The sequence below is a fragment of the Carcharodon carcharias genome, chromosome 18 (assembly GCF_017639515.1).
Source record: "Carcharodon carcharias isolate sCarCar2 chromosome 18, sCarCar2.pri, whole genome shotgun sequence".
NCBI lineage: Eukaryota > Metazoa > Chordata > Chondrichthyes > Lamniformes > Lamnidae > Carcharodon > Carcharodon carcharias.
Window position 1 is genome coordinate 43,670,494 of NC_054484.1, and position 22,588 is coordinate 43,693,081.

Consider the following 22,588-nt stretch of genomic DNA (forward strand, 5'->3'; position numbering starts at 1 on the left):
TCCCAACCTTGGATGGCCCGCTTCTACCTCCTACCCAAAATCCACAAACAGGACTGTCCCGGCAGACAGATACTTCAGCCTGTTCCTGCCCCACAGAACTCATTTCTTGCTATCTTGACTCCATTCTCTCTCCCCTTGTCCAGTCCCTTCCCACCTACATCCGTGATTCCTCTAACACCCTACATCACATCAACAATTTCCAGTTCCCTGGCCCCAACTGCCTTCTCTTCACCATGGATGTCCAATCCCTCTACACCTCCATCCTCTTCCTCGAACAGAGGCCTGAACAATCCCCATCCACCACTACTCTCCTCTGTCTGGCTACTCGTTCTCACACTGAACAGTTTCTTCTTAAACTCCTCTGGCTTCCTCCAAAGAAAACGTGTGGCTATGGGTATCCGCATGGGCCCCAGTTATGCCTGTCTCTTTATGGGGTACGTGGAACATTCTTTGTTCCAGTCCTACTCCAGCCCCCTCCCACAACTCTTTCTCCGGTACATTGATGATTGCTTCGGTGCTGCTTCACGCTCTCGTCTGGACCTGGAAAAATTAATTTTGCTTCCAATTTCCACCCCGCCATCATTTTCACATGGTCCATCTCTGACACTTCCCTTCCCTTCCTTGACCTTTCAGTCTCAATTTCTGGTGATAGACTGTCCACCAATATTCATTACAAGCCTACCGACTCCCACAGCTACCTCGACTACAGCTCCTCACACCACGCTTCCTGTAAGGACTCCATCCCATTCTCTCAGTTCCTTCGCCTCCATCACATCTGTTCTGATGATGCCTCTTTCAAAAACAGTTCCTCTGACATGTCTTCCTTCTTCCTTAACCGAGGTTTTCCATCCACGGTGGTTGACAGGGCCCTCAACCGTGTCCGGCCCATCTCCCGCGCATCTGCCCTCACACCTTCCTCTCCCTCCCAGAAACATGATAGGGTCCTTGTTGTCCTCACTTATCACCCCACCCACCGCATTCAAAGGATCATTTTCTGCCATTTCCGCCAACTCTAGCATGATGTCACCATCAAACACATCTTCCCTTCACTCCCCGGCGGCATTCCGCAGGGATCGTTCCCTCCGGGACACCCTGGTCCACTCCTCCATCACCCCCTACACATCAACCCCCTCCCACGGCAACCTTCCCATGCGACCGCAGAAGATGCAACACCTGCTCCTTTACTTCCCCTCTCCTCACCGTTCAAGGGCCCAGACACTCCTTTCAAGTAAAGCAGCATTTCACTTGCACTTCCCTCAATTTAATCTACTGCATTTGTTGCTCCCAATGCGGTTTCCTCTACATTTGAAAGACCAAACGCAGACTGGGTGACCGCTTTGCCGAACACCTTCGGTCCGTCCGCAAGCATGACCCAGACCTCCCTGTTGCTTGCCATTTCAACACTCCACCCTGCTCTCGTGCCCACATGTCCATCCTTGGCCTGCTGCATTGTTCCAGTGAAGCTCAACGTAAACTGGAGGAACAGCACCTCATCTTCCAACTAGGCACTTTCTGGACTGAATATTGAGTTCCACAATTTTAGATCATGAACTCTCTCCTCCATCCCCACCCCCTTTCCGATCCCCCCTTTTTTTCCCCAATAATTTATATAGATTTTTCTTTTCCCATCTATTTCCATTATTTTTAAATGTATTTCCATCCATTGTTTTATCTCTGCCTTTTAGCCTTTTTCGATCCCTTCCCTTCACCCCACCCCCACTAGGGCTATCTGTACCTTGCTTGTCCTGCTTTCTACTCTTAATTAGCACATTCCTTAGATAATATCACCACCTTCAACACCTCTTTGTCCTTTTGTCTACGATATCTTTCGGCTATCTCCACCTAACACTGGCCCTCTATCCAGCTCTACTTGTGTCCCCCCTCCCCCCTCCCCCCCCACCTTAAACCAGCTTATATTTCATCTCTTTTCTGTTTTTCCTTAGTTCTGTTGAAGAGTCATATGGACTCGAAACGTTAACTGTGTTCCTCTCCACACGTGCTGCCAGACCTGCTGAGTTTTTCCAGGTATTTTTATTTATTTTTTTGCTCTTGTTTGCTTTATTCCCTTTAAAGGTGGTCAAAGTCTCATTAGAATGCAGGCACCTCTTAAAGTGAAACTAAAACTCAATTTCTTTTCTTAACACACAAATACAGAAATACGAATCAAACTTAAACATTAAAGCTAAAACTCATTCCTAACACCCACAAATACAAAGAAACTAACTTAAACTCTCTATTTCCTAACAGCAGCCACTTGAGCAATGTACTGAAGGACTGCTAATATCACTGCTCTGAAAAACGGAGCAAAATGGAAAAGGAAAAGCAGTAGGACACAAATTAAAACTTTAATATGTAGGAATAGCGTTAAGGAGTAGCCAGGCTGATGGCAGCATGCAAATAATTAATATGTTAGTCTCGTTATGGAAAGGAAGTCACATATGCATTAATCTGATTTTATGACAAAAAGCTTCCGAATATAGTCAGATGAACATGATCATGTCAATAAACCACAAACTATGAATCAAGATATGTTTGTATATCAGACACTACATTTAAAATTTACTTGTCACACCACTTCAGAAAAATAGCAATAAGAATGACCTCTTACCTTTCTCGATTGAATTTGAGTGAATGAAGGATTGCTGGACGCTTTTGTCGAAGATTCCATAAATGAAGTATGCCATCTGCACAAGCACTTACTAAAGCTCCCTGCAGAGATATGAAAAAATAAATCTCATGAATGCTCAAATTATTCTTACTCTCCATGGAATAATAGTCCATTGAAATTGCTTCAATTGCATGGAGAGCTCAAAGAAGCTGAGGATGTTCTAAGAGCAGAGGAGGTGATGGAGAGATTTGATGCAGGTTAAAATTATGAAGGATAAAGGAAATAAGGAGAAACTGTTTCCAGTGGCAGAAAGATCAGTAAATGCAAAGCAAAAGACAATTGCAAAATAACAAGAGTTGACATCAGGAAACATTTTCTTTACACTGCAAGCGTGATCTTCTGAAAGGGTGGAAAGTAGTTTCAATAATAACAGTATTTATATACTGCCTTTAAAGTAGTAAAACATTCCACAGCACATCATAGGTGCATTATAAAGCAAAATTTGATACCAATTCATATTAAGAGATATTTGGGCAGATGAACAAAAGCTTGATGAAAGAGGCAAGTTTTAAGGACATCTTAAGAGAGGAAAAAGTGGAAGAAAGGCAGAGAAGTTTAGGGAGGGAATTCCAGAGCTTAGGGCCTTGGCAGCTGAAAAAACAGTCACCAGTGGAGGAGCAATTAAAATTGGAGATGCTGAAGAGAACAGAAGCCGGGGAGTGCAGATATCTTAGAGGGTTATAGATATATCAGAGGGTTGTGTGGCTGTAGGAGATTACAGAGGTAGGGAAGGGCAAGGCTGTGCAGGGATTTGAAAACAAGGATGAGAATTTTAAAATCAAGGCGTTGCTTAACTGGGAGCCAATATGGGTCACCAAGCACAGGGGTGACGAGTTAACAGGACTTGGTCTGAGTTTGGACACAAGCAGCAGAGTTTGGGATGATTTCAAGTTTACAGATGGGAGAAATGTAAGAGACCAGCCAGAAATATGTTGGAATAATCAAGTTTAGAGATAACAAAGACATGGATGAGGGTTTCAGCAACAGATGTTCTGAATAGAGGCAAGAGTGGCAATGATAGGGAGGTGAAAATATTCATAATGATGGTGCGGGTAAGTGGTCAGAAGTTCATCTTGGTTCAGCCTCAGAGTTGCCAGGGAGAGGGATGGAATCGGGACTAGGGAACAGAGTTTGTAGAAGGAATCGAAGATAATAGCTTCTGTCTTCCCATTATTTAATTGGAGGATATCACTTTTTGTCAAGAACCTGATGTTGAATCATTAATATGGCAATTTACAGACAGTGGAAGGGTCAAGAGAGTTGGTGGTGAAGTAGAACTGAGTGTCATCTGATACATGTGGAAACTGATGCTATGTTTTCGTATTGTTACGATCCCAGCTGATATTACAACTGGACAAGCCTGATCCCAGGGTGGAACCCAGCTTGATAGATTCTAACTTTCATTTTTTGTTTGGATACATGGAGAGTAGCTAATGAACAGAGTCAGAGAAGTCAGCTGACGAACTTTTAACAAATAAATAAAACATTTATTTAACAAGAAAAGATCAACTGTGTTACAATATTCTTTCACCCACAATTATACCTTTACAGATATATACAGATTTGTAAGGATAACACGAGTTACAAAAACTATCTTATACTCTAACGTTCACAGTAAGTACAGAGTCCATGTAAGCCAGTTGGCAACCTATCTTTGGACACACCACAATTGGTCTCACTGAACTCAGTCTTTCACACGAGGGTTTCCAATCTCCACTCTCCAAGAGCTCACCTTGGAATCTTCTTCCAAACCGACAATTACTCTCAAGACGCCTTCAGCAAGAGTTCACCTCGAGGGTATCGAACTCTCCTTCCGATGTTCCTCTCCCCTGGGTCACCCCATGCGTTCAAGCTTTCCTCCACGCATTCTCTCTCAGTGACTCAGCTGTCAACAGTACACCACTGCTTCACATGCCCATAGCAAAGAGTTACAGACCTCCAGTTGTCTCTTTGGACCCTTCTGACTTCTCCTAAGCCTTTATCTCTTTAAGCTTGAAGCATGGGGCCTTTCTCTGCTCCTCACTCTTAATTTCACTTAACAGGTCATTTTTCAGGTTCCTGTCCTTCCTATGACTAGAAGGTCTCCTTGGGACTTTCTCCTGTTCCACTCCCCTGGATTTGAGGACTTTCTTGTTTAGCTTGGGATTTGCTATTTGCTTTTGCTCCAGTCTCTCTCTGGTAGCTACTTCCAACCAACTTTAGCTTGGGTTGGCTATCTGTCCCTTCTAGGTTGCTTCTGCCTGGCAGCTCTCTTCAAACAGAACTCAAAACTGCTATTTCTTTAGCCTGTGTGTGTGTGTGTGTGTGTGTGTGTGTATACGCGCGCGCGGGGATCTGCCTCTCTGGACACCTGTTGCTAGGCAACAGCACAGGTTTTTCTAATCTTGTGTTTGCTTCACTTCTCCAACAATCGTAAAACTCTCATTAGAAATGCAGGCACCTTAAAAATGAAACTAAAGCGCAACTTGACCTTTTCTTAGCACACAAATACAGAAATACAAATCAAACATAAACTTCAAAGCTAAAACTCATTCCTAATACCCACAAATACGAATATAACTTACTTAAACCATCTCTATTTCCCAACAGTATTATATCATCAAGGAGCAGCATGTTGATGAGAAATAGGAGGGGGCCCAAGGATTGTTTCTTGGGATTCCAGAATCTGGAGTCCAGATTCAATAGTAACTTTCAAAAGGGAACTGGATAACTATTTTAAGGAGAAACATTTGCAGGGTTATGTAGGAACGGCGGGGAATGGGGCTAATGATATAACTCTTTCAAATAGCTGTCACAGATACAGAAGCAAATAGCTTTCTTCTATTCTATATCATTCACTGAAGTGGAATGCCAAGATGTTTCAGTAAAAATAATACATGTATACTGAATGGTTATGGTGTAGTATTTTCTTCAGCTTCATTTTGATGAAAAAGTAGACAAACATTAAACCAAGGGCCTGCTATTCCTCTCATGTGGTAAATGGTCTCACAGCACTATTTCAAAGAAGAGCAGGGAGATCTCCTCAATATTCTGGCCCATATTTATCCCTCAACCGACAAAAACAGAATACCCAGTCATTATCACACTGCTGTTTGTGGAAACTAGCTGCTTACATGACATCAATGACTACACTTCTGAAGTGTATTCACTACAAAGCGTTATGGGCTTCCTGGGGTCAGGAAAGGTGTGATATTGGGAGGAATTTTCTGCTCTTGTCGTTGGTGACCTTGGAGGCGGGAAAGGCATTTACTTAGGCAGGGTGGTGGTGTACCTGAACCCTGTCTCCTTTCTGCATTCACCAAAATTAAGTTCTGGGCGGGAAGACCCATGGTTGACCTTCTTGCCCTGCCACCAATAAATGACCACTTAAGTGCCTCACCCCACCACGGGTGGGATTATCCCAGCTGCAAGCCGGCCAGTTGCCATGCAGCATGCAGAACAGCTGAACCTGTGAGGCCGCTTGTCACCTCTGGGGCAGGGAGGGGTGAAGGCTGCTACCTGATTGAGGGATTGGACTTCAGGAAGCAGGTGGGGCAGGAGGCCCCTGAGACCCAACCCATGGCCCTTGCTTCCAATCATCCCCCCCATCTCACCATGGCCCCCTCCCACATTACTAACCTGCAGCCTGGGTCCTCTACGATCCAAGGACTATCATTCCAGCAGCAGCCCCCTCAGTGGTGCTGTTGAGCGCAAGAGCTGCTGGACTCAAGTGCCTGACAGCTCTCACCAGGGGGACTTCCACCCTTCCACCTCAGGGGTCTTGATTCCAGGGGAAAGCCCACTGATGGCTTCCCCACTGCCTAACTGATGTGTGGTTTGGCAGGCCTTCCCGAAAAGAGGCACTGCACATCACTTGCTGGCTCTTTAGCCAGCAAGCGAAGACCCCCGATGTCACAATAAGATTCCACCCACAGTTGCATGTCTTTCTTTCCTCCTGTAAACAAGGGGACAGGGCCAGTAAGGAACAACACTGAGCACAAAGTGAAAACATTATTGATATTTATTCTGTTTTGTGAGATCACATTGCCCATTTGCAAAAATATATAGGCAAGAATTTTCCCGTCGGCTGCTGGAATGATAGTCCTTGGATCGTAGAGGACCCAGGCTGCAGGTTAGTAATGTGGGAGGGGGCCATGGTGAGATGGGGGGGATGATTGGAAGCAAGGGCCATGGGTTGGGTCTCAGGGGCCTCCTGCCCCACCTGCTTCCTGAAGTCCAATCCCTCAATTGAGGCCATTGAAAAATCAATTAAAGCAATTAGTGGGCCTGCCCGTCCAACCTGAACGTTGGCAGGTAAGTCGGGAGTGCTAGCGGCCACCTGAAAAAGCATGAAACCTCATCCACGGGCGGGATGAGGTTTCATGACTGAATTAAAAAATTAACATTCACTTTTACTTAAAGTTATGTCCATGTCCCAACTCACGTGACATTGTCACATGGGGGGACATGGATGGCAAATGAAATTTGCGAAACATAAATTTTTTCTCTTTGGAAACCGATCCCCCTGAGGCAGCACAAGGTCTTAGGGAGATCGGAGCGTACTTCCGCATTTGGCATCCGCGCCCCAATTGGAGGGCCACCTGCCCACACCCACTCCTGCACTTTCCCCTCCGAGGGGAGGGACATTTTGCCCATAGTTTACAAGCATTTTATGAGAAGAAAGTGCAGTTTATAACCTATGCAAGATTCCAGATTTATTACTGTGTAACTAATGCATCACTTAAGGCATTCTTATTTGAAATGATTGACATGTAAATGAGGTTTTAATCAAAAAAGGCTCATGCATCATTATACTAAAACAATTTTCCCCCCTCCCCCTGTCCACGAACAAAAGTACAGTAAGCTTTGTGTTATCTGGTACTCTGCCAACCAGAATTCTTTAGTAGCATGAATTTCTGACAGCTCGATTTTTTTTAAAAGCCAGTCACTTTCAATGTTCAGATAATGCATTTGTTAAAAAAAAACTAATAATAAGTAGATTGTAAATCTGCAGAAGTTGTTCTTCAGCTTTACATTGAAACTATTAAATTATTGGGTCAGTTTTGGTTATTGTGCACAAACACTGACAGCTCAGTATTTTTTAAAAGCCAATCTGAAGGTTGTGGCGTCAGCTTGGTCTTCAGCTGTGGTGTTTTTTTTTACTGTGATGCCCTGTTGTGCTGGAGTCCTTGACTGCCTAGCTGCTTCCTCTTTCCCCTCACCTCCTCAAAGACAGAACAGTGCCTGGTCTTGTGTCTGGAGTAATGTTAACTGGAATTTTTGATTAACTGGTTCCACCATTCCCTGAACATGCCAGATAACAAAGATCTTATCGTACACGAGATATTTAAATGTATATCGATTAAATGTACAATTTCAGAATCTTTATTTTTTGCACCCCATACATGTGTCCCGATTCTCATTTCATTGATCCATTGCCCATCCAAATTTCATACCTGCAAAGGGAGAGTTAATCACTGCTGTTGCACCTGCCTGCAGTGTTGATTAATTGGACAATAAGGCCATTTGTCATACTTCTGGACAATTACTTGAGAAGTGGTTTCTGACATTACCCAACTAATTTAAGTGCAGACTACATTAAATTCAAGATTTTGCAAAGTAACAGAAAGGCTACCTTTTTAAACTCTAAGATGAACTTTTTTTTCCCTTTTTTTACAGTTGAATGACTAATCTCATGAATGATCCAATCCAAGTGACTAATACAGCTGATTTTTAGTCTTGTTGCTAATGTTGCTGCTTCAATAACATGCTTATTTTAAAAAGAGGATAAGAAAACAATGTAGCAATAATAGCCATAATAGCTGTCAAAATATTAGCAAGGCTAATGGCATTTGTCATTAATTATGCACAAGCGCTACACAACTTCAAGCAAGAGCAGGTGCATGGTTAAACACGAAAATCCAGAAGGTACTGTCCGAGATGCTCTTAGCAAAAACAGCATCTACTGTATGGCTCACTACTGAAATGCATTGAACACTGTGAGGTTTCTGTATTTCTAAAGTTGTTACAGAATGTCAAGTCTTGTCCATATCAGTCTAAGCACCCTTTTGATGACATGATAAATCTTAATAACTGCCAAACATACTCAGTGGCATTGAAAATTAAGAATTACAAGTGTGAAGTCACGTTCCTTCAGGTTTTAATCGTTGTTCAAGATTGTACAGATGTAAATTTTTTAAAAATCTTTCTGGTTTGTAATGATATGGCAGATGGTATTTGCCAGGCTGACCAAATCCACAAAGGAAACTTGGCCATGCTATCACTACGGGTTTTGCAATTTGTATTTATTAAAAGGTTTGTGCACTGAATTCAGAAGTAGTGAGTCCACTAACACCTTTAGAGATTTTAAAAAATTAAATTAAAACATTTATCAAAAGAAAAGAATAAAACATATACACAAAATTAGTTACTTAATATTATAAAAATTCCCAAAATTCCTAATTAACCAGACTCCCAACTACACAGCCCCTTTAAGGCAACAGCCCAAATAGATTTTAAATTTATAGAGACAATCCAGTAAGGTTACCACAAGCACCCAGTCAACAGTGGAATTTCAAAGGCTTTTAACACAACTATGGCTCTGGAACAGCAGAATTCTGCAAAGTGGCTAGAGGCTTTTCTCCAAGTCTGTTTCACACGGTGTACCTTTCAGATATTACAAGGCCATTCCTCATACAGCCTTCCATCCTTCTTTGAATATAGTTCTCCTTCTTTGATTTGTAAATCCTATTGTTCCGCCATGTCTTTGAAATTTACTTTTCCTATAATATAAAAATCTTTTATGTTGTCATTATGGTCAGCACGTTTGGGAAAAATCAATGTAATAACCTTGCCCTATTTATCTTGCCAGTTGTAAAAACCTTATCATGTCTCTTTGAAAATCCCACAAGTTTTCCCCTTAGCTAAAAATGCAAATTTCATTCACACCCTATCTGCTGACTTCACCCTAGCTCGCTCATTAGCATTTCAAATGCCTTTTTACAGCTAACTTTTTTGACAATTTGAACCTTGCAGTTTATGCACCTCTAATTCACTTAAATCAGCCACACACAGAACCACACACACATAAGCCTACTTTACAATATCCCACAATAACACTATGAAAAATATGATAGTTTTGTGACAGGATCACATTTCACTCTCTGTCTGTCTAATCATGCTTTCCCTCTCCTTATTTTTCACCTGATTTGACATTGAATTCACCCTATCTAATTAACACTTCTTTCTCAGTCCTTGTGCAATTAATTTCACAATCCTTCAATCTAATTGGGTAAGCAAATACATAGCTACTTGCCCCGTTAACTCAAGTCCCAGATGCTGGATTTCCCTCACTGATGCATTATTAGCTTGCACTTTCAGAAACTTGCCATGAAAGGTTTCAGAAAATTATGGCCTGTTGTCTTTAATAGAAAAATTTTGAAGGTACTTTGCTTGAAGACATGTCGAACTAGCTGATGTAAAGCTTCAAAACAAGTCAATTATGTTAGTTTAGAGAAACACAAAGTTCACGACTCAGAAATCACTTTCTCTCCATCTCAAGTTCAAGAAGTTTAATGTACCCCTGAAACCAGTTATTCTGTATTCAATAAAGGTTGCCTAACACTTTCACGATGTACATAAGAACATATGAAATTGGATCAGGAGTAGACCATTCAGCCCCTTGAGCCTTCAATAAGGTCATGGCTGATCTTGTGTTTCAATTTCCACATCCCCATCTAACCCCAATAACCTTAGATTCCCTTGCCTAATAAGAATCTACCTACCTCTGCCTTAAAAATATTCAATGACCCACCTCCACCACCCTTTGAGCAGAGAATTCTAAAGTGACACAACCCTCAAGAGTAAAAATTTCTCCTCATCTCTATCCTAAAATGGCGACCCCTTATTTTAAAACAGTGCCCCCTAGTTCTGGACTCACCCACAAGAGAAAACATCCTATCGACGTCCACCTTGTCAAGGCCGTTCAGGATCTTGTATACTTCAGTCAAATCACCCCTCACTCTTCTAATCTCGAGTGGAAACAAGCTCAGTCTGTCCATCCTTTCCTTCTAACACAATCCACTCATTCCAGGTATCAATCTAGTAAATCTCCTGTGAACCACCTCCAATGCATTTACATCCTTCCTTAAATAAGGAGACCAAAACTACACACAGTATTCGAGGTGTGGTCTCAACAATGCTCTGTATAACTGAAGCATAACATCTTCACTTTTATGTTCAATCTCTATTGTAATAAAGGATAGCATTCCATTAGCCTTCTTAATTACTTGCTGTACCTGCATATTAACTTTTTGTGACTCATGTACTAGAACACATAAATCCCACTGCACCTCAGAATTATGCAGCCATTCTCCATTTAAGTAATGCTCTGCCTTTTTGTTCTTCCTGCCAAAGTGAACTTCGCATTTTCCCACATTAAACTGCATTTGCCAGATCTTTGCCCACTCACTCAAACTATCTATATCCATCTGCAACCTCCTCATGTCCTCTTCACAACATACTTTCCTACCCATCTTTGTGTCATCTGCAAATTTAGCTACCATGTCTTCTCTCCCTTCATCTAAGTCACTGATGTAAATCATAAAAATTCGGGACTCCACTCATCACATCCTGCCAATCAGAAAAAGGCCCATTTATGTATACTCTCTGCTTTCTGCCAGCCAGTCAATCTTCTATCCATTCTAATATGTTACCCACTCCACCATGCACTCTTATTTTCCGTAACAATCTTTAATGTGGAACCTTACCAAATGCCTTCTGGAAATCCAAGTACAGTATGTCTACTGGCTCCCCTTTATCCACTGCACATGTTACTCCTTCAAAAAACTCCAATAAATTGGTTAAACATGATTTTCCTTTCACAAAACCATACTGACTCTTCCCCATTGCCTTGAGCTCTTCTAAGTGCCCAGCTATAACCACCTTAATGATCAATCCTAATAACTTCCCCACGACAGACGTCAAGCTAACTGACCTATAATTTCCTGTTTTCTGCCTCCCTCCCTTCTTGAATAGAGGGGTTATGTTTGCTACTTTCCAATCTGAAGGAACCTTTCCAGAATCTAGCGAATTTTGGAAAATTAACACCAGCACATTGACTACCTCATTAGCCACCTCTTTTAAGACACTAGGATGTGGTCCATCGGGACCCTGAGACTTGCCAGCCTGCAGTTCTATCAATTTGCTTAGTACCGTTTCCCTAGTGATTTCAATTTCACCAAGTTCCTTTCTCCCGTTCACCTCCTGTGCAACTATCACTGGAATGTTTTTTTGTATCCTCTATAGTGAACACAGAAGCAAAATATTTGTTCATTTCTTCCGCCATTTCCTTATTATCTATTAACTCCCCGCTGTCACTCTAGAGGACTGACACTCACTTTACTTAGTCTTTTTCTTTTTAAATATCTGTAGAAACTCTTGCTATCCGTTTTTGCATTTCTAGCTAGCTTCCTCTCATACCTCTAATTTCTTTCTTCTGATTAGCCTTTTAGTCACTCTCTGCCATTCTTTATATTCTGTCCAATTATCTGTCCTACCACTCATCTATTTGGAGTTGTATGATTTTTCCTTAAATCTGATGCTTTCCTTAACATCTTCAGTTAATCATGGATGGTGGGCCCTCCCCTTAGAATTTTTCTTTGTGGTAGGAATGTACTTATTCTGAATACTCTGCAATATCCCCTTAACTGTCTGCCACTGCTTCTCTATTGATCTATCCTCTAGCCTAGTTTCCCAATTCACTTCAGTTAGCTCAACTTTCATCCTCACATAGTTGCCCTTATTTAACTTTAAGATAATAGTCTTAGACCCGCTCTTCTCCCTTTCAAACTGGATGTAAAATTCTATCATATTGTGGTCCCTGCTACCTAGGGGTGCCTTTACTTTGAGGTCATTAATTAATTCTGTCACGTTACACAATACCAAGTCTAAGGTAATCTGCTCTCTGGTTGGTTCCAGAACATGTTGCTCTAAGAAACTATCTTGAAAGCATTCTAAGAATTCCTCATCCAGGCTACTACTACCAATCTGACTTTTCCAGTTTGTGTAGAATAAAATCAGCCATGATTATTGCCATCCCTTTATCACACGCACATAATATTTTCTCTTGAATACTTTGTCCTACATTGTGGCTGCTGTTAGGGGGCCTATGGACCACTCCCACTTATGACTTCTTCCCCCTACTATTCCTCATCACCACCCAAACCGATTCTACGTCCTGATCTCCTGAACCAAGGTCATCCCTAACTACTGTACCAATGCCCTCTTTGATTAACAGTGCTCCACCTTTACCTAGCCTCCTATTCTTATTGAATGTCATGTATCCTTCAATATTAAGGACCTAATCTTTGTCATCCTGCGACCATGTTTCCGTAATTGCTATCAGATCATATTTATTTACATCAATGTGGGCCATCAATTAATTTACTTTGTAATGAATGCTACATGCATTCAGGTAGAGCACCTTCAGTTTTGTCTTTTTGTTACCTTTGTAATATCTAATCTTAACTGTTGATGTATTCTTAGGTTTTTTCTATCTGTCCCTTCCTGTCATTCTCTGACACTCATTTCTCATATTACTATTTTGCGCTCCTGTCTTGACTCTACCCCATGAATTGCTACCTCTACCCAAACTTGATCCCTCTCCCCTCTTGTTTAGTTTAAAGCCCTCTCTACTTCCCTGGTTATACGATTTGCGAGGACCTGTCCCAGCATGGTTCAGGTATAAACCGTTCCAACAGTACAGCATCCACTTTCCCCAGTACTGATACCAGTGCCCCAAAAACCAGAACCCATCTCTCCCACACCAGTCTTTGAGCCACACATTCATCTCTCTAATCTTATTTACCCTATGCCAATTTGCACATAGCTCAGATAATAATCCAGAGATTATTACCTTTGAGGTTCTGCTTCTTAATTTGGTACCTAGGTCCTCATGGTGACTTTGCAGAAGAACCTCTTTCCTAGTTCCACCTATGTTATTGGTACCAAATGGACCACGACAACTGGATCCTCCCCCTCCCACTGTAAGTTCCTCTCCAGCCTTGAGCGGATGTCCCGAACCCTGGCACCGGGCAGGCAACATAGCCGCCTGGACTCTCGCTCTTTGCTGCAAGTAACAGTGTCAATCCTCCTCACTATACTATTCCCTGCTACCACTACATTCCTTTTTGCTCCCCCCCACCGCTTGAATGGCTTCTTGTATCACAGTGCCATGGCCAGCCAGCTCATCCACCTTGCAGACTTCGCTTTCATCCACACAGGTTGTAAGCACCTCAAACCTGTTTGACAACTGCAAAGTCTGAGGCTCCTCCACTACTGTCTGCTCGGTCCCACCGCCTGCCTCACTGACAGTCACATCCTCCTGTCCCTCACTCCTGACCAAAACAGATGACCCTATTCTAAGAGGTGTGACTGTCTTCTGGAACAAAGTGTCCAGGTATTTCTCCCCCTCCCTTTTGTTGCGCAGTGTCTGCATTACACCTTCCAGATCAATAATCCTGATCCGGAATTCTTCAAGTTGCTTACACTTTGGCAGGAGGAGTAGAGGAGCTGAATATTATTTAAATGGAGAAAGACTGAAGAAAGCTGCAGCACTGAGGGATTTGGGGGTCCTCGTGCATGAATCACAAAAAGCTAGCATACAAATTCAGCAGGTAATATGTAAGACAAACAGAATGTTGGCCTTTATTTCAAAGGGAATGAAGTATAAAAATTGGGGAGTCTTGCTAAAACTATACAAGGCACTAGTTAGACCACACCTAGATAACTGTGAACAGTTTTGGTTCCCTTATCTAAGGAAAAATATGCTGGCATTGGAGGCAGCCCAGAGAATGTTCACTAGGTTGCTCTCGGGTATGGAGGGATTTTCTTATGAGGAGAGGTTGAGTCGGTTGGGCCTGTACTCATTAGAGTTTAGAAGAATGAGAGGCGGCCTTATTGAAACATAAGATTCTTATCTACCCTTAACAGGGTAGATGCTGCGGGGTTGTTTCCTCTTGTGGGAGAGCCTAGGATCGGAAGGCATAATCTCAGAATAAGGGGGCGCCCATTTAAAACAGAGATGAAGAGGAATTTCTTCTCTCAGAGGGTAGTCAATCTGTGGAATTCTTTACTGCAGAGGGCTGTAGGGGCTGGGTCGTTAAGTATATTCACGGCTGAGATAGACAGATTTTTAATCAGTAAGGGAATCAAGGGTTATGGGGAAAAGGCAGGGAAGTGAAGTTGAGGATTATCAGATCAGCCAAGATCTCATTGAATGGTAGAGCAGACTCGATCAACCGAATGACCTACTTCTCCTCCTACGTCTTACGGTCTTATGGCCTTACTTCCTGCAGGCATATTTGTCATGGATCGCCTTGATATCCAAAAGCTCCCACACCTCACAGATGTAACATAACATCTGTCCCGCCATTCTAACTTATGTTACTTAATTTATTTTAATTACTTTCTTCCTATATATGCTACAATTTACTGTATTTATTGAATGCTAGTACCACTGACAATTAAGGTTATATGCTTCTTGACCACAAGGTACATCTTTGCACTATCTTGTGTCTCCACCACACTCCTTGCGCTCTTTTATCCTATTGCTCCAACGCTCTCCTCGCGTTCTTTTATCCTGTGTCTCCGCTCCCCTCATGCTCTCTTATCCTGTGTCTCTGCCGCTCTCCTCATGCTCTGTTATCCTGTCTCTGCTCCCCTCACGCTCTTTTATCCTGTGGCTCCGTCGCTCTGCTCATTCTCTGTTATCCTGTGTCTCTGTTCTCCTTGCGCTCCTTTATCCTGTGTCTCTGCTCTCCTTGTGCTCTTTTATCCTTGTCTCTGCTCACCTCAGGCTCTTTTGTCCTGTGTCTCTGCCTCTCTCCTCGCGCTCTTTTATCCTGTCTCTAGAACTCTAATCCTGAACAAAATAGTTTGAACACTTATAAAAATCTAAATGATGTTAAACTTAGAGAAAGCTACATGTTAGGTGCTGGTCATGCATTAGGAAAGAAAGACTTACCTTTACATAGCACTTTTCACAACCACCGGCTATCTCAAAGAGCTTGAAGTACTTTTTTGAAGTGTACTGTTATGACCACAGCTGAGGTTATCCCTGGAAAAGCTTGATCCCAGGGTGGAACCCAGCTTGATAGATCCTAATTTTATTAAGCATGAAAAGATGAACTATATTACAAAACTTCTTTACCCACAGCCATACCTCTTGCAAGCTGTTCTTGCTTTAAATCTGCTTTCTGTAGCTTTTATCTCCTTAAATCTGAAACTTGGAGCCTTTCTCTCTGCCCCTCATGCTTCATTTTACTTAAGAGGACTTTTTCCAGCTTGCTGTGCTTCCTTTGACTAGAAGGTCTGCTTGGGATTTTCTCCTGTTCCACTCCCCTGGATTCTTGGGGACTTTCTTCTTTAGCTTGGGACTGGCTATCTGTCCCTTTTGCTCCAGTTACTCTCTGGCAGCTATTTTTAACCAACTTTAGCTTGAAACTGGCTATCTGCCCCTCCTAGGCTGCTTCTGTCTGGCAGCTGTCCTTAAAAAAATAGAACTCAAAACTGTTTTTCTAGTTCTTTGTGTGCACGTCTATGGGAGGGACCTGCCTCTCTGGACATCTGTTGCTAAGCAACAGCATTGTTTTTTTTTAAACTCGTGTTTGCTTAACTTCTTAAGTCGTAAAACTCTTAGAAAGGCAAGCACCTTTTAAACTCAACTTGACCTCTTCTTAACACACAAGTACTGAAATACAAATCAAACTTAAACATTAAAGTTAAAACTCATTCCTAACAGCTACATTAGAAATATAACCCGCTTAAACCGTCTCTATTTCCTAACAGTACTCATTGTTGTAATATTGGAAACATGGCAGCTAATTTGCACTCAGCAAGCTCCCACAAACAGCAATGTGATAATGGCCAGATAACTTGTTTTTTGAGTTGTTGATTGAGGGATAAATACTAGCCAGGGCACCAGGGATAGCTCCCTGCTCTTCTTTGAAATAATGGCATAGAATCTTCTACATCCACCCAAGCAGGAAACGGGGCCTCAGTTTAATATATTATCTGAAAAGCAGATATGACCTTAAGCCGGCCTTGTCCATAATGTTAGGTCAGCTAACATATATGTGTTCGAATGGTTCTACCACCTTGTTGCATATGAAGTGGTGGGGCAGTCCTGAGGTTATGAGGGCAGGTTACAGGGTGCCAGCAACCACTAAAGGGCTGCAAAGTGCTTTAAAGTGAGGCCAAAATGTTGTTCTTGTGGGAGGGTGATCCCACTTTGGTCACCTGCAGGACCCTGAGCTGCTTTTTATGGGGGTCAGACAACCAGCTCTCTGGAGCTGCTGACTAATGGGAAAGCAGACAGCTCAGCAGTCGCAACAGCACCACCAGTTGCTAGGACGGCACCTGGAGAAAGATGCGCTTTGGAAGGATGTCACACTCACAATGAGTTTAAGTGGGGTCTAGGGAGATGGGCCATTCAAGCAGGCCATGGCAAGGGAGGCAGTGCCATTGCTGCAGGAATGGCCATTGCTATTGGAGGGGGATCCTCCACTTGCCAAAGAGTGCCCAGCTGGGTGTGAGGGGCCCTCACCCCTCCCAAGTCTGCTTGGAGGCAGCTAGGATTTACCTGGTGGTTACCCTATGTGCAAGAGGGCCACCCGCTTTTGGCAAAATGCAGGATGAGGCCTTCAATTGGCCATTTAAATGGTTCAGTTGGTTTCTAGGTGGGAGGGCAGTCTACTATTTTCACCACTGCTGGCAGGATGGCAAGGCGGCAGAAAGGCAATTGGCACTCTGTGCCTCCCCCTTACCTTGCCATTTTACGGGCCCACCCACCTCTCAGTCCATCCCAGAAAGCTGGAAGAATTCAACCCGATGACAAAAGAAAATCACAGTAGAATTCATTCACAGGATGTGGAGTGTTGCTGGCAAGACCGGTATTAATAGTTATCCCGAATTGTGCTTTAGAAGGTGGTGGCAAGCCACTTTCTTGAACAACAGCTGATGGTGCGGATTACAGTTTTTCTCAGCAATTTCGATTAAAATGAGTGGCTTGCTCAGCCATTTCTGAAGGCCATTTTGCTGGCGTCTGGAGTCACAAATTGGCCAGTCCATCCGGGTAAGGACATTATGAACCAATTGGTGTGAGAGAATCTATATTTTTGGATTTTTGTCTATGTGTTCTTGGTGTGAAGCCATTGTGGGTTGTCACCTGTGGTAAGTGACCTTTGGTTGACTGAAGATTGTAACATTTAAGGGTTGATACATTCAATCCTGCCTCAGAACAGAAGTTGACCCTGTTGCAAAATTTAACAGGATGCCAGATCAGTCTAGAATGGAGAAGGCAGCAGAAGGTTGCTATCCTCATGCTTCTGGGGAGATTGGGGCTCAGAGCAGTCCATGGGTTTAAGCTCAGTGAAGCTGAAGTGCAGTTGTCTGCTCTGTGAAGCTGGCAGTTGGGGCAATTGTTTGAGCAGTGGAGTTAAGCTCGGAGCAGCGAGGAAATTGGAATCATGGCGATTAAAAACTCGGGTGCAGCCTCATAAATCCAGTGGTGTGCAGGAAAAGATTGAGCAGCTGGGTGGTGAGCAGTCACTGTAGCATTCTAAATTTGAGTCCTGTTGCCTGACAACTGCTTGCAACCCAGAGAAGCAGGAAGGCCTCCAGGCTGTACAGCAGCTGCTGCTGGGGGAAATCAGAGACTAGATCCTTGAAAGAAAGGAGCTGAAGTTGTAACTGTACTTGAAGGCCATGCAGCAGGATCTCCTGAAATAAGCAATGCCTCCTTATGGAGGAAAGGACAATTTTTAACTGAGTATCCTGTGAAGCATCCATTATGGGAGTGCAAGTACTCAAAGCAATTCCAGGTTGTACTGCTATCCATAGTTGTTGCCGGGTAGCTACAACACAGGCATCTACCCAGCAATGTGGAAAATTGCCCAGGTATATCCTGCACACAAAAAGCAGGACAAATCCAGCTTGGCCAATTACTGCCCCATCAGTCTACTCTCCATCATCAGTAAAGTGATAGAAGGGGTCATCAACAGTGCTATCAAGCGGCACTTGCTTAGCAATAACCTGTTCACTGACGTTCAGTTTGGGTTCCGCCAAGGTCACTCAGCTTCTGATCTCATTCCAGTCTTGGTTCAAACATGGACAGAAGAGCTAAACTCCCAAGGTGAGGTGAGAATGACTGCCCTTGACATCAAGGCAGTAGAGAGCTTCAGTTGGAGCTTGGTGACTGAGGGAGTTTAAGGGTTATATTCTATCTAAAGTCTAGTCTTTATTTAATTTAGCAATTAATCAAAAGTTGCTGTCAGGGTTAGAAGAAGGTGAGTTTTAGTCCAGCCTTAAAACAGAGCTCTTACAGGCTCAGCGTGCAGCTGCAACTAGTTAATTAGATAACTGGCTTTATCAGGTTTTCAGAGGCTAATTTCAGAGAATATAAAAGTAGGCTATCTTATGATGCTGACTTTGTCTGCACTGGAGTGCTGTGTTTGGCTACAATAGTGAGCATCAGTTGGAGTTTGGTGACTGAGGGAGTTCAGGTGAGAAGGGAGGAAGTGCTCTTTTCTTTTCCTACCTTTGCTCAGAAAGAAGAGCAGCGGCCTTGGTATGTAGGAACTGGTGAGTGAATTAGAAAAGTGTCATATTTTTAAAGTTCCTATACTTGGATTTAAATGTGAAGTGCCAGGAATGAAGGAAATTTAAGGGTGAATATAATGAAGTAATATAAATAATCCAAAGTAGAATAAAGTTAACATAAGTGATGTAGAGTTGAGACATGGCAGGGCAGCTCGATCAAGTAGAATGCATGGTCTGTAATATGTGCGAAGTCATGTTCACTACCTGTGTCCAAGTTGGCCACATGTGCAGGAAGTGCTACCAGCTGCAGAAACCTGAGCTCTGTGTTTCAGAGCTTGAGTGGTGGCTTGATTCACCGCAGTGCATCTGCGAGGCTGAGAGCTACGTGGGTAGCACATTCAGAGAGGTCGTCACACCACAGTTTAAGGGCCTGGAGACAGAGAGGGAATGGGTGACCACCAGGCAGTCCAAGAGAAGTAGGCAGGTAGTGCAGGAGTCCCCTGGGGTCCTGCTCACAAATCAGTTTTCCGTTTTGGAAGCTGGCGAGAGCGCCGGTTCCTCAGAGGAGTGCAGTCAGAGCCAAGTTTGTGGCACCATGAGCGGGTACTGGAGGAGAGAAAGAAGAAAGGAAGAGCTATAGTGATAGGGGATTCATTGATTAGAGGAACAGACAGGAGTTTCTGTGGCTGTAGATGTGACTCCAGGATGGTATGTTGATCTCTGGTGCCAGGGTCAAGGATGTCACAGAGCGGCTGCAGGACATTCTTCTGGGGGAGAGTGATCAGCCAGAGGTCATGGTCCACATTAATACCAATAACTTGGGTAGGAAGGGGGATGCGGTCCTAAAATCAGAATTTAGGGAGCTAAGTAGAAAATTAACAAGCAGGACCTCTAATGTAGTAATCTCCAGATTGCTCCCACTGCCACGTACCAGTGAGTACAGAAATAGGAGAATAAGGCAAATGAATGCGTGGCTGGAAAGATGGTGCAGGACGGAGGGCTTTAGATTCCTGGGACCTGACCAACTCTAGGGGAGATGGCACCTGTACAAGCCAGGCGGGTTGCACCTGAATAGAGCTGGGACTGAGTTCCTTGTGGGGCGTTTTGCTAGCGCTGTTGGGAGGTCTTTAAACTAACTCGGCAGGGGTGTGGGAGCCTAGAGAAAATATTAGAGGAATACCAGGGTACACAAAATACTGGGAGAGACCAATAGCACTAGTATAGAGAATAGTAAGTTAATAGGTAAAGTCAGGGTAAGGGAGATAGTAACAAAATCTAAATTAGGGTTACCGTGCATGTTTGTGAATGCATGGAGTATAGTAAATAAGATTCGGGAGTTACAGGCGCAGATTGCCATGTGGAAATATGATGTTGTGGCGATAACAGAGGCTTGGCTCAATGAAGGGCAGAACTGGGTGTTAAATATTCCCGGGTACAAGGTGTTCAGAAAATCTAGGAAAGGAGGAATGGCAATATTGGTTAAGGAGAGCATTGCAGTGCTGGAAAAAGAGGATGTACCAGAGGGTTCAAGGGCAAAATCAATTTGACTACAGCTAAGGAACAAAGGGTGCAATTACATTACTCGGTGTATTCTATAGACCGCCAAATAGTGAGAAGGGCGTAGAAGAACAAATCTGCAGGGCAATTACAAAGATGCAGGCATTATAGAGTAGTTCTAATGGGGGATTTTCATTGCCCGAATGTAGATTGGGACAATGGTAGTATAAAGGGCAGAGAGGGGCAAAGTTCTTAGATTGTGTTCAGGAGAATTTTCTGCAGCAGTATGTGTCCAATCCAACAAGAAAAGACACACTGTTGGACCTGGTTCTTAGAAATAAGGCAGGCCAAGTAGATCAAGTGTCAATGGGGGAGTATTTAGGAGACAGCGATCATTGTATTGTATGTTTTAGGATGATAGAATAGAACGATAGGCAATTCAAAGTAAAAATAATTAACTAGATGAGAGCCGACTTCAATGGGGCAAGAACGGAGCTGGGCCAAATAGACTGGAACAAAAGATTGACAGGAAAAGCTACAGTTGAACAATGGGCTACCTTCAAAAAAGAATTGGTTCGGGCACAGTCACTATATTCCATCGAAAGGGAAAGATAGGACAAACAAATCCAGAGCTCCCTGGGTGAAAAAGAAGATTGAAATTAAGATAAAGAAGAAAAAGTGCGCTTATGACAGGTATCAGGTAGAAAATACAACTGAGAACCAAGAGGAATACAGAAGGTCCAGAGGAGAGGTGAAAAAGCATATTAGCGAAGCGAAGAGTGATTATGAGAAAACACTGGCAGCCAACATCAAGAGGAATCTCAAAGTCTTCTATAGCTATATAAATAGCAAAAGGAGTAGGGCCGATTAGGGACCTAAAAGGGAATTTACACATGGATGAGGGGGCCATGGCTGAGGTATTAAATTAATACTTTGTATCTGTCTTTACCAAGGAGGTAGATGCTACCCAGGCCATGATGACAGACGAAGAAAGTCTATCAATAGAAGTGTTCAAAATTGATGAGGAAGGAAGTGTTGAATAGACTGTCGGTACATGAAGTTGACAAGGCACTGGGACTGAATGAGAGGCGTTCAAAAATATTGAAGGAAGTGAGAGCAGAAATTGCAGGAGCACTGGCCATAATCTTTCAGTCTTCCCTAGACTCAGAGATGGTGCCAGAGGACCAGAGAATTGCAAACATTACACTCTTGTTCAAAAAAGGTTGTAAGGATAAGCCCAGCAATTACAGACCAGTCAGTTTAACTTCAGTGGTGGGCAAGGTTCTAGAAACAATTTATCAGGATAGAATTAGTTGTCACATGGAAAAATATGGGTTGATAAAGAAGAGCCAGCATGGATTTCTAAAGGGGAAATCGTGATTAACTAACTTGCTGGAGTTTTTTGAAGAGGTGATAGAAAAGGTCAATGAGGGTAATGCTGTTGTTGTGGTGTACACGGACTCTCAAAAGGCATTTGATACAATACCCCACAACTGACTTGTGAGAAAAGTTATTGCTCATGGAAAAGGTACAGTAGCAACATGGATACAAAATTGGCTGAAAAATAGGAAGCAGAGAGTAATGGTCACTGGATATTTTCCAAGCTGGAGGAAGGTTTGTAGTAGAGTTCCCCAGGGGTTGGAATTGGGACCCTTGATGTTCCTGATATATATAAATTATCTTGGAGTGCAGGGGACAATTTCAAAGTTTGTGGATGATACGAAGCTTGGGAGTATTGTGAACTGTGAGAAGAATGGTATGGAACTTCAAGAGGACATAGACAAGTTGGTGGAGTGGGCAGATAGGTGGCAGATGAAGTTTAATGCGGAGAAGGGTGAGGTAATG

The 22,588-nt window shown here is 43.0% G+C and overlaps 1 protein-coding gene across 1 annotated transcript in view; it reads right to left on the minus strand.

The window, feature by feature from the left end:
• stxbp5l (syntaxin binding protein 5L) overlaps positions 1-22,588 on the minus strand; it is a 598,592-nt gene that overhangs the window by 423,221 nt on the left and 152,783 nt on the right. Inside the window, exon 5 of the mRNA XM_041210884.1 lies at positions 2,609-2,709. Within this exon, the coding sequence (XP_041066818.1) occupies positions 2,609-2,709 (101 nt within the window). The remainder of the gene's footprint in view (positions 1-2,608; positions 2,710-22,588) is intronic.